Here is a 16,369-nt window from a genome sequence, read left to right as displayed (position 1 = left end):
TTACAATTTCCCATAGGTTTTCTATGGATTTGAGATCAAGAGATTGGGAAGGCCATTTCAGATTATTACATTATCAAAATTGCACTTTCAATTTGAATGTTGATAACACGCTTTGTTCATAAGTTTAACAACATTAACTGTTAACGCTGCTAACATTAATAGAACATTCTAGTTTTATCCATTAGATAATTCATGAAACTACTTGAAGATGGCACTTGTAAACAGATAATAACAGCGAGTTGCACAGCAGTTAGACTGAACTTCAACTGTTGTGTTAATTTAAATATCGCTTTTATTTGCAATTAAAGTAATAAAGTAATACAGTTTATTTAGAGGAAATAAACAAGTTTTTAAAAGTACCACCGGCAATTGTGCCACTAATTCCATCACTGATATTTTCCATTTTGTTGTTGATTTTCCTGTTGACGTTTTTCAACACTGAACAATTATTGAACAGCTGTTTAAACATATGTTCTCTAATTTTGTATGATTAAAAAAAGCTTTCAACAAATTAAAGCTTGTTTCTCTTAATTATTATTTTCCCACCAGCTAAATTTTTTTTTTAATTGCAAAAAAAGTTCAGTTCTTAAGAGACTCGTTTAGTGTGCAGATCGTTTTGTGTGTGTGTGTTGTGAGTGGATTTAGTTTAAAAATTAAGCCTAAATAAATACTGAACTAAACGTGGAAATTAACTAAAAAAAATTAAGCAAAATGTTTGTGCAACAAGCTAGACGTGTTTTTCTAAACAATTGCCTTTACAACAAAAACACTGCATTTAAGGTAAGAAAGACTTGAAATAAGAAAATGTGTGATAAGATATAAAAAGTTGGGGGAGGGAGGATTGAAATAGAAATGTCATGGAAAAGTTTTGGAAATAATGGTAGTGTTTTTGTTACGTAGTAGTTGCCCACAACAAAAACAACAACACACAAATTAATTATTAGTTAGTACAAAAAGAAAACACTGTACTTGCATTGCTACGACTGTCTGTCCATATCTAACTTTGGAATAGCTAAATATTCTTTAAGAGATTCTTTTATTTCTGCTCTGAATTATTTTTTTTATATTTAATTATAATTGTTCTTTATTTTTTTAATAATGAACCATATTTTATAACATCAACTTTATGCAGATTTTGACAATTTGCTAAATTTTGCATTAATTAATAAACGTGTTTTAGTTTTAAATTTTATTGTTGTTGTAAACCGGTTTGATTTTATTGCTATGTTTTGAGATTACATACATATTTTTATTTTTAAATAATCACCTGTTTGATTCTTAATATAGTTTTAATTTTTGGTAATTGAGTCAAAATTAATTTATTATGAAATTCCTTAAGTCTATTCTATTATTTAATAAAATCTCCAAATTGTAAAATAAAAGATTTTTTCTTGATAAAACAAAAATTATTTTATACACAAATGTTTATTTAAAAAAATTTTATAATATAATTATGTTAAAACAACATTATGCAACAATCAGAGCATTGAAGGTATTAATAACATAATTAATTAAAGTCAAAATTTCTCGTTATAAGAAAATGTTTGTATAAATCAGCAGTACGCTTTAAAGGTTATGTTGATTTAAATAAAGTAATTGAAATCATTATAGCATAGGGCTATCATATCTGACCTTTGGAGGTAAAATCAGGAATTTGTTGAAAAATCAGTTCACAGGAACGTTTTTAAGCAAAAAAAAATTTATTTGAAAAAGTATCTATGGAATCGAACATTTTTTGGATAAGTGAGCAAATGTGATTTGTCCACGTTTTATAAAATTACGATTTCAATAAAAAACTATAGAATAAGAGAAAAATACACTCTACAATTATTTCGTTGGTATACTGTGATATGCAAAATGCTAAGTCCATTTTTTGGTCCTTTTTTTGTTGACAAATTTTCAAAATAATGATCTCAGTCAAATGAAATTGGGTATAACTTTATTATATATACCTATAATAGCTCCAAACTTATTTTAAATATTAGTTTATTTCATTAATTTTAATCAAAAATTGTAAAATATTAATTTATTTATTTTGACTTAATTTATTTAATTGGCTTTTTAGAGCAACTTTAGTACCAATAGAGACTTTATCATATAACAGAGTTCTAACTATAAAATTAAAGTAAAAATGTTATAAGAAAATGTGGTATGTTCGCAAATAAAATAAGTAGGTATGTAGTTGAAAATAAGCTAAGTTCCAAAAAAGGTCTTATAAGTCACCCAAGCACTTCTAAATTGTAATTATTTATCATTTTACCAAACAGGTTAATAACAAGTTAACAGTATTATATTCAGCATTTCCGAATCTTATAGGCATACCCATTACAAAAGTTGATAAAAAAAAATTCATGAGACTTTTTTTGTTAAAAAACATTTTAGTGAAAAAAAAAATGTTTATGAAAATAATTGTTTTGTTAAAAATAAATTTTTGGTGCAACAAATTTTTTGTTAACAAGAAAGAGAGCTATATTCGGCTGGTCCGAATCTTATATACACTTTACCAAATTATACTTTAAAATAAAAATTTTAAATACATATTTGCAGTTAAACAAAATTTTAAAAAAAGTGTCAACATTTTTTTCAAACTTTCTTTTTTAAATTTATTACTCAAAACAATTTTATGACAAAAAAATTTTTTTTTGGGTGAAACAAAATATTTTTTCCGATTTTGACCCATTGAAGGTCCGACTCAATATGACGTTTTATACGTCTTTGCAAAGGTCTTTTAAATACCTATCATTAGATATCCATATTGTCTATTTTAATAACTTAGTAATCCAGATATAGATAAAAAATAGGTATAAAATCGAGGTCCTGTTTTTTTCCTTATATCTCAGTCATTTGTGGGCCGATTTTTTCAATTTTAATTATCAACCGATGTATTAAAATGGTGTATGAATCATGTATGTAAGTTATTTGGGGCCACTCATGGAGAAGGCTATACAAATAAATTTTTGGTGAAACACATGCAATATTTTTTTTTAAAAAAGTTTTGGCTGAAAAATATTTTGTTAGATTGTAGTCTGAGTTTCTGTGGCGTTTTATACATCTTTAAATTTCTATCATTAGACATTTATATAGTCTATCCCCCATTTTCTCAATACCTGGTTATCGTTTTTCGTAACGATAAACCTCCAATTAACATTTTTTTTGTAAGAGAACTGTCAGTTTATCGTCACGATAAAAAATAATCAGAGATTGAGAAAATGGGGGTATGACTTGCTAATTTAGATTAAAAATAAATGATGTAACCCCACGCTGCGTAATACTACCACGTTTTTTATTTTTTTTCCTTATTTTAATTTTTATTATGTCTGTTAATTTTTTTGGTCTGCGAAATAACTGCGAATATTGTTACCGAAATAATCCAAAATTATCATTACCTTGACCTTTTAATCATTTCGAATTGGTAGCCAATCTTCACTTTCAAAAATTTTCTATCAAAATTAATTTTTCCAACAAAAATCTTATCAGAGAATGGCAACAATTTGCTTAATAACACGTTTTGCTTAATAAATGCCTGGGAATTTTATATATACATAAATTAACATTTAAAAATAAATACTACATATAATTTAAAATAATTTATGTTCATATTTCTGTTGAAAAATTTAATTTTAAATTTTTTTGTCAAACTAATTTTATATAATCTTAAATCACTAGCTTTAAATCATTCATTGTAAACTTAAAATGAATAAGAAAGTAATTTATACAAAGAAGTTTAAGTGAATTCTTATAGGTATGTATTTACACTTGTATGTATGTACCTGTAGGTGATCGTATAATTTTGCACGAATAGCCAAAAATGTATCTAAAATCGTTTTTAAAATAAACTGATTAAATTCTACCATTAGGGCAACCCGAATTTGTTTGTCAACTGTGACAAAATGGCTCAAAACATAGAGAAATACACATAGAGCGGAAACTAGAAAAAAACTCAAAATTGTTACACACACGAATGTTGTTTTTATTTTCGCATAGTTTTTTTTACTAATACATTCTCACCACTTAGGTTTTTGACAACTGAGTTAGATCTTAGGAGAGCTTCCGATCTATGTATGTATTTATCAGTCGCTCAAAACTTATGATTACAAATCATAAATAATCTTAAGGTGAAAAATACCTAGAACAGTTAATAACAATTCATCGCATTTGTTTTTAAATGATTACAAATTATGTTATTTATTTGTTTATTTATGTATTTGTTGTTATTTAAATTATTGAAAAGAGCAGAGAATTGCGAATACCATTTATTATTCTCAGTTGGTTGTGAGAATTATTTTCCAAATTAATTTTTAACATTTAACTTGTTGCTTGCTCATGTTTTCAAAGTGAGCATTTGCTTGATGATAAGAAAAATAACAAAATAATAGATAGAAAATACAAATAAAATCGAAAGACTCCCGGTGATGGAATAATAAATTACTTTGTTGTTGTTTGAATTGTATTCGACAATAAAAGTTTGAGCCGAATTATATAAACACTTCATTACGAAGCAGAAGTATTTTTATCTAAGATTATTTATTTCTTTATTTGCATATAGTTATATTTTATTATTGTAGATAATAATATAAAAGCAATTCATGCCCACATTTTAGCTTTTAGCAAAGTTGCGTTTTAGTTGATCTGGGAAACACTTGTTAGAAAATTGGTAAACAAAGTCTTCTTCGTATTAATTGAACTGTTTCTACTTCTGCATTGGCTTTAAATTCGTCTGCTCTTTATGCCTAATCTCGGAAGTCTTACAAACATATTCCTATATGGTGGAACACAATTAGACCAGTCGAACAGATGCTGTTAGATATCTACTATCTAACACAAATGTTACCAATACAGGCATTAACTAATAGTATCACATTTTTATAAATTGTGCTGCCCGAAAATTTTGCGTGTGGTAAGATTTTATAATGACTTTCATATGTTTAAAAATATAATTTTCTAGTTTCATTAACGACTTTATTGTTATTGTAGGTATTTTTATTGAATTATTTAAAAAAGCTTTATTTGATTGGACTACAATCACATTTAAAATATTGCAAATTTAAATTGCATCAGAGTTTCTAAATTAGTTTCGTTGTGAGACCCCGATAATTTATACATAGAAACTGAATATTATATACATATTTTATTATACGTATTGTTTTTAAATCATAAACATTGTTTTTTGCCAATCAATTTATTATTATTTGATTCGGGAAACCCAGCAAATTTGCCTGAAATAAGATAAACTCTGATACAGGGGCAATTCGCAAAGGCAAATTCAGGCAGATTTGGACGAATTCATTAATTTTTTATAAGTATGTATATGAAGTTTGACATTCACTTGACTGAGAGGCTGTAGGTTTAATGTCAAAATCCTTATATAAAAAATAAATGAATTTGCTAAAATTGTGAATTCACCTTAGCTATATAAATTAATCAAAATGCAAAACAACTATTATTTTTATCTACACAAATAATAAATAGAACAACAATGCAAATATTATGAATATCTTAGAATAAAAAACATGTTATTTTTGTTTACAACTTCTTACACGTATTAAAATATAAATAAAGCAAAAACCTATTTTACTAGTTTTGCAAATTCTGAATTTGCATAATTATTTCGATATTTATTGAAATTGAATTTGTTTAATTGATTCCAAAACGAGAGTCGTAGAAAATGAACAAATTTGTTTGATATTTAAAAAATACACTTTATTAAGTTTCAAACAGTTTTATTTTCTCTCTCTCTCTCTCTTGCGTATGTTAGAATATGTATTAATAAACTGAAAATATTTTTTTTTTATTTTTTTCACGAAATCGGTTGCAAAATGCTATTACTATTCATGATCATTTTCCTTTACTAATAAAGTACAGATCAGTACCCTGTCTGATCAGTTCATCTGCTATTTCATTTCCCTGTATGTAACAGTGCCCTGGTACCCAACACAATCTGATTGTGTATAGCTCTATTAATGCTTTTAGAGTCCTCTTACAGTTCAGCACAATGCCCTCTGTGCTCCCTGACTATCTACATAAATAGTCACTACAGACTCCTACGTGATTCCAGATCGCTAGGATCTCTTCCTGGAAGACGCTGCATTCGTCTGGAAGTCTGTATGACACTTAGACTTCCACATTTACTACATAAACTCCGCCTCCCGTGTCATAATCCATTTTGGATCCATCAGTGAAAACTGCACCCCCTTCAAATGGCTGTTCAGATCCTATCCACTCGTTCCTACTTGGAAACACAATTGGAGGTAAAATACCGAAGTCTAAAGTCGTTACACTATGACCAATTAGACCTGCTTCGTACAATATTTTCGTGTCACCTACCCGATTTGCTCTTACCAGAGAAGACTCAAAGAGTCTAGCCACCATACTTGCCACATATTCCTCAATTGGCAGTAAGTTAATGATCCTATCCAATATCCAATGCTGGCTGAGGTGTGCTACCGATGGCACCAGTGAAGCCAATGGAAGCACATCTCTGAACTTTACTTAGTATCTTTCTATAATTACTTTTTCTCATTACCTCCCACCAAACTGAACAACCATAAATAATAATAATCATTCCCACGACAGCCGGTTCTACGCACCGGAATGACCCGAGTTCACTCGGCCAAGGGCTGTCAACTCAGCAATCACTGCTGCTACAACAAATACAACCATAAATAATAATGAGCCATTCAACCAATGTGTATATCCAGTTTACCATACCTGGTCGTAGTCCCCAATTCTTAGCAATAGAGTACCTACAGGTGTAGTAGGCATTGATATCACTTTTAAGCTTTTCCTGAGTATTCTTCCATGATAATTTGTCCCTAAATACTTGGCTCCATCTGATAGAGTAAGATCAACGCCGTCGATTTCCGGCAAATTAACACCCTACCCAATATTTCCTGGTAACTCTTGTTTTCTTTGGCCCAGGTTAAGAGTCGCATGTTTTCATTTTATACCACCATATAATTTTCCGCCAAAAAATATTAACACAATTTTTTATAAACGTGTCCAAAATCTAGCGGCACTAATTTATGTTGGTTGTAATTTATCAATTAAAAACTGTAAGTACAGTTATTAAATTAACGAAAAAAGTTTTTTTTTACGGTCTATCGATAACTGCCAACGATTTTTTTTTCATTTCGAAACACAAAATAAATACTAGAAATCTGAATTCAGTTTCAACGATTCTGCAAAATTTATAATTTTCCTCATATATGATTCTAAATGTTCACATTAACGACCAAAATTTGTACACATTAATATAAGACGCAGATATAAATCGTTTGTCAATATACCTTTCTTGTTGCTACATATTTAATTCTAATACTTGAGAGGCTATCTTGCTTTTAAATATAGAAGTACCATCTGCCCTAAGTATTTATAGTTTTTTTTTTTTAAATAAAATTTTCAGCTTTAGGAATTTTTTTTTATTATTGATAAGAACCATAAAGTTGTGATTTGTAGAACCTTTATCTGGCTGCCACTGGCTAGCATGATACAACATTTTTTTAATCGGAAAATTTAAAAACTTTCCTCAAAATTGAGTGATAATAATTGATATAAAAAAAAATCAATAAATAAGTTAGATTAAGTTAAGTGCTGCTAATTTTAGAATACTTTTAACTTGTTCAAAACTTGTACACCTTTTAGCTAATTGCTTGCTATTCCACAAGTGGTAAACCAGCCAATGGTAAAATCTATAACAGCGCCGCTGATGCTGTAGCTGATTTACATGATGGTGCCAAAATCTTGTTTGGTGGTTTTGGCCTCTGCGGCATACCAGAGAAAATGATTGAAGCTATTAAAGAAAAGGGTGCCAAAAACTTAACTGCCGTCTCAAATAATGGAGGTAAGTGGATAAAACGTTTTCTTGAAATGTCTTAAAATTAATATATGAGTCTATAACAGGTTTTTAGTAGCTGAAGTAACTAATTATTCAAACCTTTCCTTTCAGGTATTGATGACGCCGGTTTGGGTGTTCTCTTGAAATCTCGTCAATTGGGCAAAATGATTGTCTCGTATGTGGGTGAAAATGCTGAATTGGTCAATCAATATTTGTCCGGTGAATTGGCCGTAGAGTTGACACCTCAAGGCACCTTGGCCGAAAAGATAAGAGCCGCTGGTGCTGGTGTTCCAGCTTTCTTTACACCCACCGGTTATGGTACCTTAATCCAAACAGGTGGAGCCCCCATTAAATACGGCAAAGATGGTAAAATTGAAATTGCTAGCAGACCAAAACCAGTGCAAGAATTCAATGGCAGAAACTATGTTATGGAAGAGGCTATGTTTGCTGACTTTGCCATTGTAAAGGCCCAAAAAGCTGATCTCTACGGCAATTTAGGTATGTTATAACTAAAAAACGAATTATTCTAATTTGAAAGTAATTAACAATTGATTATGTATTTAAATTATAGTTTTCAATAAGGCTGCCCGTAATTTCAATGCCGCTATGTGCCGTGCTGCCAAGGTCACAATTGTCGAGGTCGAAGAGATTGTACCAGTGGGTGCTATTGACCCTGATGAAATTCATATTCCCGGCATTTATGTCAAACGTATCTTCAAGGGTACCAACTATCAGAAGCGTATTGAAAAGGTACGCATTACCGAGACTGATGCTGGCAAGAAAACTGCACCTACTCCAGCTCAAGCTGTACGTGAACGTATTGCCAAACGTGTGGCCATGGAGTTCCGTGATGGTATGTATGCCAATTTGGGTATTGGTATGCCCGTACTTGCCTCCAACTACATACCCGAGGGCATGAATGTTATGTTGCAATCGGAGAATGGTATTTTGGGTTTGGGTCCCTTCCCCACCAAGGATAACGTTGATCCCGATTTGATTAATGCCGGTAAAGAAACGGTTACTGTTGTACCTGGTGCTTCTTTCTTCGGTTCCGATGACAGTTTTGCCATGATCCGTGGTGGTCATATGGATTTGACTGTTTTGGGTGCCATGCAAGTCTCAGGTACTGGAGATTTGGCCAACTGGATGATTCCCGTTAGTATTAAAAAATAAACTGAAAATTGTTTACATTTGTTCACTGTGTTAATTGTTATTTGATATTTCAGGGTAAACTTGTTAAGGGTATGGGTGGTGCTATGGATTTAGTTGCTGCTCCTGGCACTAAAGTTGTCGTTACAATGGAACACAATGCCCGTGATGGTTCTCCCAAAATCTTGGATTCTTGCTCCTTGCCTTTGACTGGCAAAAATGTTGTTGACTTAATTATTACCGAAAAGGTGGGTTTCTCAATCTTATAGTTTAAACTTGAATTTTATTGAATTGCTGTTGTTTTTACTCTACAGGCTGTTTTCGAGGTGGAAAAGGGAGCTGGTCTTACTCTTCTTGAAGTAGCTGAAGGTCTTACCGTTGATGATATTACTGCCTGCACCGGAGCTAAATTCCTGGTTTCCCCCAACCTCAAGAAAATGTCACAAATTTCAGCTTAATTTTGTACATTTGAAAACATGATCATGGACTGGTTCTATCCTCATACCTCAACACACACTTTAATTTTAAGAATAATACAGAAAATGAAAAACACACTTTCTAAAGTTTGATTTAAATTAAGTCGTTAGAAGTTGAAAATTGCATTTAGTTAGAAGTCAAATAACATTTCTAAACATACATTTAAGAGTAACAAATAAAAACTGCATTTATTTTAATATTAATTAATTGACTTGTAATAAAGTAAAGTGAATTGAAAAAGTTATAAAGTATGTAATAACATTAATATGAATGTTTAATGAATAATTGTGATATGAAATATCTTCTGGGCTGCGTCGGTCTTGATATTTATAGATTTTGTACTGGTTCACGAAAGTTATTTTGTGTGAGATTTGAGTTTATCTGGGGGGTTACTCTCTAATTCGATTCGAAAGGAAATCTTTTCGAATTACAATGTATTTAACACACATTTTCGAACATTTTCGTTTTCGGATTGAGTTACGCAGTAACCCCCCTGGAACCTATGTAGATCGAATTTTCGTTTGAACGACTTTTAAATATTTTTTCATTAACTTATAGTTAATTACCCCTATCATGAAAAACATGTGCAATTTATATTCCCATGAAATATCCATTTCCCTCGAAGGGAAAATTGCTATCGTCACATTCCTCAGAACTTTTCATTCACAATAGTTGATTTTGTTCGTAACAATTGTTTATTGTTTACAAAATTCCATTTAAAAATTTCCCAACATGGGGAATTTTTTCACGTGAACAAAGTTTATGAACGAAAAATTGGAAAAGGGAACATATTTCATGTGAAATATTGATTCGCGATAGGGGTTGTAGTGCCACACTCATGGGTTTACGATCTGGCAACGCCGTTATACTTTGACGTTTGACAACTCACTAATACATGTACACAGATTTGAATAAACGACTTTTTCAACAGCGTCAGTAGATTTTCTAGTAGACTATTTTAGTGTGTAAACAGATGCAAATGAATTAACAAATAAAACTTTAGTTTATAGTAAATTAAATTATCGTGTTTTATTGAACGCACTAAATTGGTGACCACCGACAGCAGCGATGCCAAATGCTGATGTGAACACAACGCCAAGCGCAAATGAAGACGCCACAGCACCACAAGTATCCCGAGTGGCCGTAAAACCACCATTGGCTGGTTTACCACTTGTGGAATAGCAAGCAATTAGCTAAAAGGTGTACAAGTTTTGAACAAGTTAAAAGTATTCTAAAATTAGCAGCACTTAACTTAATCTAACTTATTTATTGATTTTTTTTTATATCAATTATTATCACTCAATTTTGAGGAAAGTTTTTAAATTTTCCGATTAAAAAAATGTTGTATCATGCTAGCCAGTGGCAGCCAGATAAAGGTTCTACAAATCACAACTTTATGGTTCTTATCAATAATAAAAAAAAATTCCTAAAGCTGAAAATTTTATTTAAAAAAAAAAAACTATAAATACTTAGGGCAGATGGTACTTCTATATTTAAAAGCAAGATAGCCTCTCAAGTATTAGAATTAAATATGTAGCAACAAGAAAGGTATATTGACAAACGATTTATATCTGCGTCTTATATTAATGTGTACAAATTTTGGTCGTTAATGTGAACATTTAGAATCATATATGAGGAAAATTATAAATTTTGCAGAATCGTTGAAACTGAATTCAGATTTCTAGTATTTATTTTGTGTTTCGAAATGAAAAAAAAATCGTTGGCAGTTATCGATAGACCGTAAAAAAAAACTTTTTTCGTTAATTTAATAACTGTACTTACAGTTTTTAATTGATAAATTACAACCAACATAAATTAGTGCCGCTAGATTTTGGACACGTTTATAAAAAATTGTGTTAATATTTTTTGGCGGAAAATTATATGGTGGTATAAAATGAAAACATGCGACTCTTAACCTGGGCCAAAGAAAACAAGAGTTACCAGGAAATATTGGGTAGGGTGTTAATTTGCCGGAAATCGACGGCGTTGATCTTACTCTATCAGATGGAGCCAAGTATTTAGGGACAAATTATCATGGAAGAATACTCAGGAAAAGCTTAAAAGTGATATCAATGCCTACTACACCTGTAGGTACTCTATTGCTAAGAATTGGGGACTACGACCAGGTATGGTAAACTGGATATACACATTGGTTGAATGGCTCATTATTATTTATGGTTGTATTTGTTGTAGCAGCAGTGATTGCTGAGTTGACAGCCCTTGGCCGAGTGAACTCGGGTCATTCCGGTGCGTAGAACCGGCTGTCGTGGGAATGATTATTATTATTTATGGTTGTTCAGTTTGGTGGGAGGTAATGAGAAAAAGTAATTATAGAAAGATACTAAGTAAAGTTCAGAGATGTGCTTCCATTGGCTTCACTGGTGCCATCGGTAGCACACCTCAGCCAGCATTGGATATTGGATAGGATCATTAACTTACTGCCAATTGAGGAATATGTGGCAAGTATGGTGGCTAGACTCTTTGAGTCTTCTCTGGTAAGAGCAAATCGGGTAGGTGACACGAAAATATTGTACGAAGCAGGTCTAATTGGTCATAGTGTAACGACTTTAGACTTCGGTATTTTACCTCCAATTGTGTTTCCAAGTAGGAACGAGTGGATAGGATCTGAACAGCCATTTGAAGGGGGTGCAGTTTTCACTGATGGATCCAAAATGGATTATGACACGGGAGGCGGAGTTTATGTAGTAAATGTGGAAGTCTAAGTGTCATACAGACTTCCAGACGAATGCAGCGTCTTCCAGGAAGAGATCCTAGCGATCTGGAATCACGTAGGAGTCTGTAGTGACTATTTATGTAGATAGTCAGGGAGCACAGAGGGCATTGTGCTGAACTGTAAGAGGACTCTAAAAGCATTAATAGAGCTATACACAATCAGATTGTGTTGGGTACCAGGGCACTGTTACATACAGGGAAATGAAATAGCAGATGAACTGATCAGACAGGGTACTGATCTGTACTTTATTAGTAAAGGAAAATGATCATGAATAGTAATAGCATTTTGCAACCGATTTCGTGAAAAAAATAAAAAAAAAATATTTTCAGTTTATTAATACATATTCTAACATACGCAAGAGAGAGAGAGAGAGAAAATAAAACTGTTTGAAACTTAATAAAGTGTATTTTTTAAATATCAAACAAATTTGTTCATTTTCTACGACTCTCGTTTTGGAATCAATTAAACAAATTCAATTTCAATAAATATCGAAATAATTATGCAAATTCAGAATTTGCAAAACTAGTAAAATAGGTTTTTGCTTTATTTATATTTTAATACGTGTAAGAAGTTGTAAACAAAAATAACATGTTTTTTATTCTAAGATATTCATAATATTTGCATTGTTGTTCTATTTATTATTTGTGTAGATAAAAATAATAGTTGTTTTGCATTTTGATTAATTTATATAGCTAAGGTGAATTCACAATTTTAGCAAATTCATTTATTTTTTATATAAGGATTTTGACATTAAACCTACAGCCTCTCAGTCAAGTGAATGTCAAACTTCATATACATACTTATAAAAAATTAATGAATTCGTCCAAATCTGCCTGAATTTGCCTTTGCGAATTGCCCCTGTATCAGAGTTTATCTTATTTCAGGCAAATTTGCTGGGTTTCCCGAATCAAATAATAATAAATTGATTGGCAAAAAACAATGTTTATGATTTAAAAACAATACGTATAATAAAATATGTATATAATATTCAGTTTCTATGTATAAATTATCGGGGTCTCACAACGAAACTAATTTAGAAACTCTGATGCAATTTAAATTTGCAATATTTTAAATGTGATTGTAGTCCAATCAAATAAAGCTTTTTTAAATAATTCAATAAAAATACCTACAATAACAATAAAGTCGTTAATGAAACTAGAAAATTATATTTTTAAACATATGAAAGTCATTATAAAATCTTACCACACGCAAAATTTTCGGGCAGCACAATTTATAAAAATGTGATACTATTAGTTAATGCCTGTATTGGTAACATTTGTGTTAGATAGTAGATATCTAACAGCATCTGTTCGACTGGTCTAATTGTGTTCCACCATATAGGAATATGTTTGTAAGACTTCCGAGATTAGGCATAAAGAGCAGACGAATTTAAAGCCAATGCAGAAGTAGAAACAGTTCAATTAATACGAAGAAGACTTTGTTTACCAATTTTCTAACAAGTGTTTCCCAGATCAACTAAAACGCAACTTTGCTAAAAGCTAAAATGTGGGCATGAATTGCTTTTATATTATTATCTACAATAATAAAATATAACTATATGCAAATAAAGAAATAAATAATCTTAGATAAAAATACTTCTGCTTCGTAATGAAGTGTTTATATAATTCGGCTCAAACTTTTATTGTCGAATACAATTCAAACAACAACAAAGTAATTTATTATTCCATCACCGGGAGTCTTTCGATTTTATTTGTATTTTCTATCTATTATTTTGTTATTTTTCTTATCATCAAGCAAATGCTCACTTTGAAAACATGAGCAAGCAACAAGTTAAATGTTAAAAATTAATTTGGAAAATAATTCTCACAACCAACTGAGAATAATAAATGGTATTCGCAATTCTCTGCTCTTTTCAATAATTTAAATAACAACAAATACATAAATAAACAAATAAATAACATAATTTGTAATCATTTAAAAACAAATGCGATGAATTGTTATTAACTGTTCTAGGTATTTTTCACCTTAAGATTATTTATGATTTGTAATCATAAGTTTTGAGCGACTGATAAATACATACATAGATCGGAAGCTCTCCTAAGATCTAACTCAGTTGTCAAAAACCTAAGTGGTGAGAATGTATTAGTAAAAAAAACTATGCGAAAATAAAAACAACATTCGTGTGTGTAACAATTTTGAGTTTTTTTCTAGTTTCCGCTCTATGTGTATTTCTCTATGTTTTGAGCCATTTTGTCACAGTTGACAAACAAATTCGGGTTGCCCTAATGGTAGAATTTAATCAGTTTATTTTAAAAACGATTTTAGATACATTTTTGGCTATTCGTGCAAAATTATACGATCACCTACAGGTACATACATACAAGTGTAAATACATACCTATAAGAATTCACTTAAACTTCTTTGTATAAATTACTTTCTTATTCATTTTAAGTTTACAATGAATGATTTAAAGCTAGTGATTTAAGATTATATAAAATTAGTTTGACAAAAAAATTTAAAATTAAATTTTTCAACAGAAATATGAACATAAATTATTTTAAATTATATGTAGTATTTATTTTTAAATGTTAATTTATGAAGAAGGGATTGGTTATTAATATCGAGAAGTGTCAGTTGGGCCAATCCGAAGTGGAGTTTTTAGGACATGCGATCAACAGGAACGGTATTAGGCCTCTATCTAGTAAGGTCGATGCCATCATTGGTCGAAAAAAGCCAGTGGAAGTACAGGATTTACGAAGTCTCTTAGGAGCCATAAATTTTTACAGGCGATTCCTGCCACACGCCGCCGAAATAGAACAACCCCTGCAGAGGATGATGGGCCCATGCAAGAAACGCGACAGAACGAAATTAAAATGGTCTGCAGAAACTGAAGGTGCGTTTGAGAAGATAAAGGCTGAACTGGCGAACGCAACATTGCTAGCATTCCCCCATAGGGGGTCCGAAATTGCATTGATGACGGACGCATCCGACAAGGCAATGGGAGCGGTTCTACAACAACGAGTTGAAGGCCATTGGCAACCTCTGGGATTTTTCTCGAGGAAATTTACCACGACGGAACAACGCTATAGTACGTATGATCGCGAACTCATGGCCATATATTCTGCGATTAAATACTTCCGGTTCTATTTGGAGGGTGCACAATTTACGGTGTTCACGGACCATAAACCATTGGTACATGCTTTTGAACAGAGATGGGAACGCTTATCCCCACGACAAACGCGACAATTGAATTTTATAAGCGAATTTTGTACGAGGATCCAACATATTAGCGGTTCACAAAATATTGTAGCAGACGTCCTCTCACGAGTGGAAACATTACAAATACCAGCTACGATCGATTACAAATTGCTTTTTGAGGAACAAACGAAATGCACCGAACTACAGAATCTTATGCAATCGGGTTCGACTTCACTTACTCTTCAAAAGATAAGGATACCAGACTTCGACGCCGAGATCATATGCGACACATCAACTGGTAAAATACGGCCGTATATTCCTACGACGTTACGTTCACTTGTTTTCGATACATTACACTGTCTTTCGCATCCTGGGGTGAAGGCATCGACGAAATTAATTTCTAGGAGCTTCGTTTGGAACAGGATGAATGCTGAAATTCGAGCATTTGTAAAGAATTGTCAACAATGCCAGCGATGTAAGGTAACTAGACACACGAAAAGTGAATTGGAAACGTTCGCAGTCCCGGACAAGAGGTTTGAACATATAAATATCGATTTAGTCGGCCCGCTACCGATGTCGAACGGCTGTGCTTACTGTTTAACGTGTGTGGATAGGTATTCCCGATGGATCGAGGCCATACCGATCGCGGACATCACGGCCGAAACAGTGGCGAGGGCACTATTTAATAGTTGGATTAGCCGCTTCGGAGTACCTAAATTCATAACTACGGACCAAGGCAGGCAATTCGAGAGCAATCTTTTTGGCCATCTGTCGAAAAGGTTGGGTATAAAACACATTAGGACTACTCCATACCACCCCCAGGCAAACGGCCTCATAGAACGTTGGCATCGGGTCTTGAAGGCGGCGTTGAAATGCCATGATGCTGATACGAACTGGACGGAGGTATTACCTATAGTTTTGTTGGGACTACGAACAGCTGTGAAGGAAGACTTGGGCGTATCAGTTGCCGAGATGGTGTATGGACAGGCGATCAGACTACCCGGCGACTTTCTATT

The 16,369-nt window shown here is 32.1% G+C and overlaps 1 protein-coding gene across 1 annotated transcript; it reads left to right on the top strand.

Annotated features, from left to right (window-relative positions):
* The first annotated feature begins 587 nt into the window (after positions 1–587).
* On the top strand, positions 588–9,708 carry SCOT (Succinyl-CoA:3-ketoacid CoA transferase). Its single transcript, XM_065504280.1, has 6 exons — positions 588–780; positions 7,642–7,840; positions 7,946–8,332; positions 8,406–8,989; positions 9,061–9,231; positions 9,298–9,708. Exons 1-6 carry the CDS (start codon positions 712–714, stop codon positions 9,439–9,441), a joined length of 1,554 nt encoding a protein of 517 aa, XP_065360352.1. The 5' UTR covers positions 588–711; the 3' UTR covers positions 9,442–9,708.
* Positions 9,709–16,369: the final 6,661 nt, after the last annotated feature.

This window comes from Calliphora vicina, chromosome 3, assembly GCF_958450345.1.
Source record: "Calliphora vicina chromosome 3, idCalVici1.1, whole genome shotgun sequence".
In the NCBI taxonomy this organism is placed as follows: Eukaryota; Metazoa; Arthropoda; class Insecta; order Diptera; family Calliphoridae; genus Calliphora; species Calliphora vicina.
The sequence above is the reverse complement of the archived record's forward strand: the minus strand, read 5'-3'. Positions and strand labels throughout refer to the sequence as shown.

Coding starts and splice junctions, on each gene's coding strand:
- SCOT (XM_065504280.1), top strand. CDS start 712: ATGTTTGTGCAACAAGCTAGACGTGTTTTTCTAAACAATTGCCTTTAC. Junction 7,841..7,945: donor TGCCGTCTCAAATAATGGAG/GTAAGTGGATAA, acceptor CTTTCCTTTCAG/GTATTGATGACGCCGGTTTG. Junction 9,232..9,297: donor ACTTAATTATTACCGAAAAG/GTGGGTTTCTCA, acceptor TTTACTCTACAG/GCTGTTTTCGAGGTGGAAAA.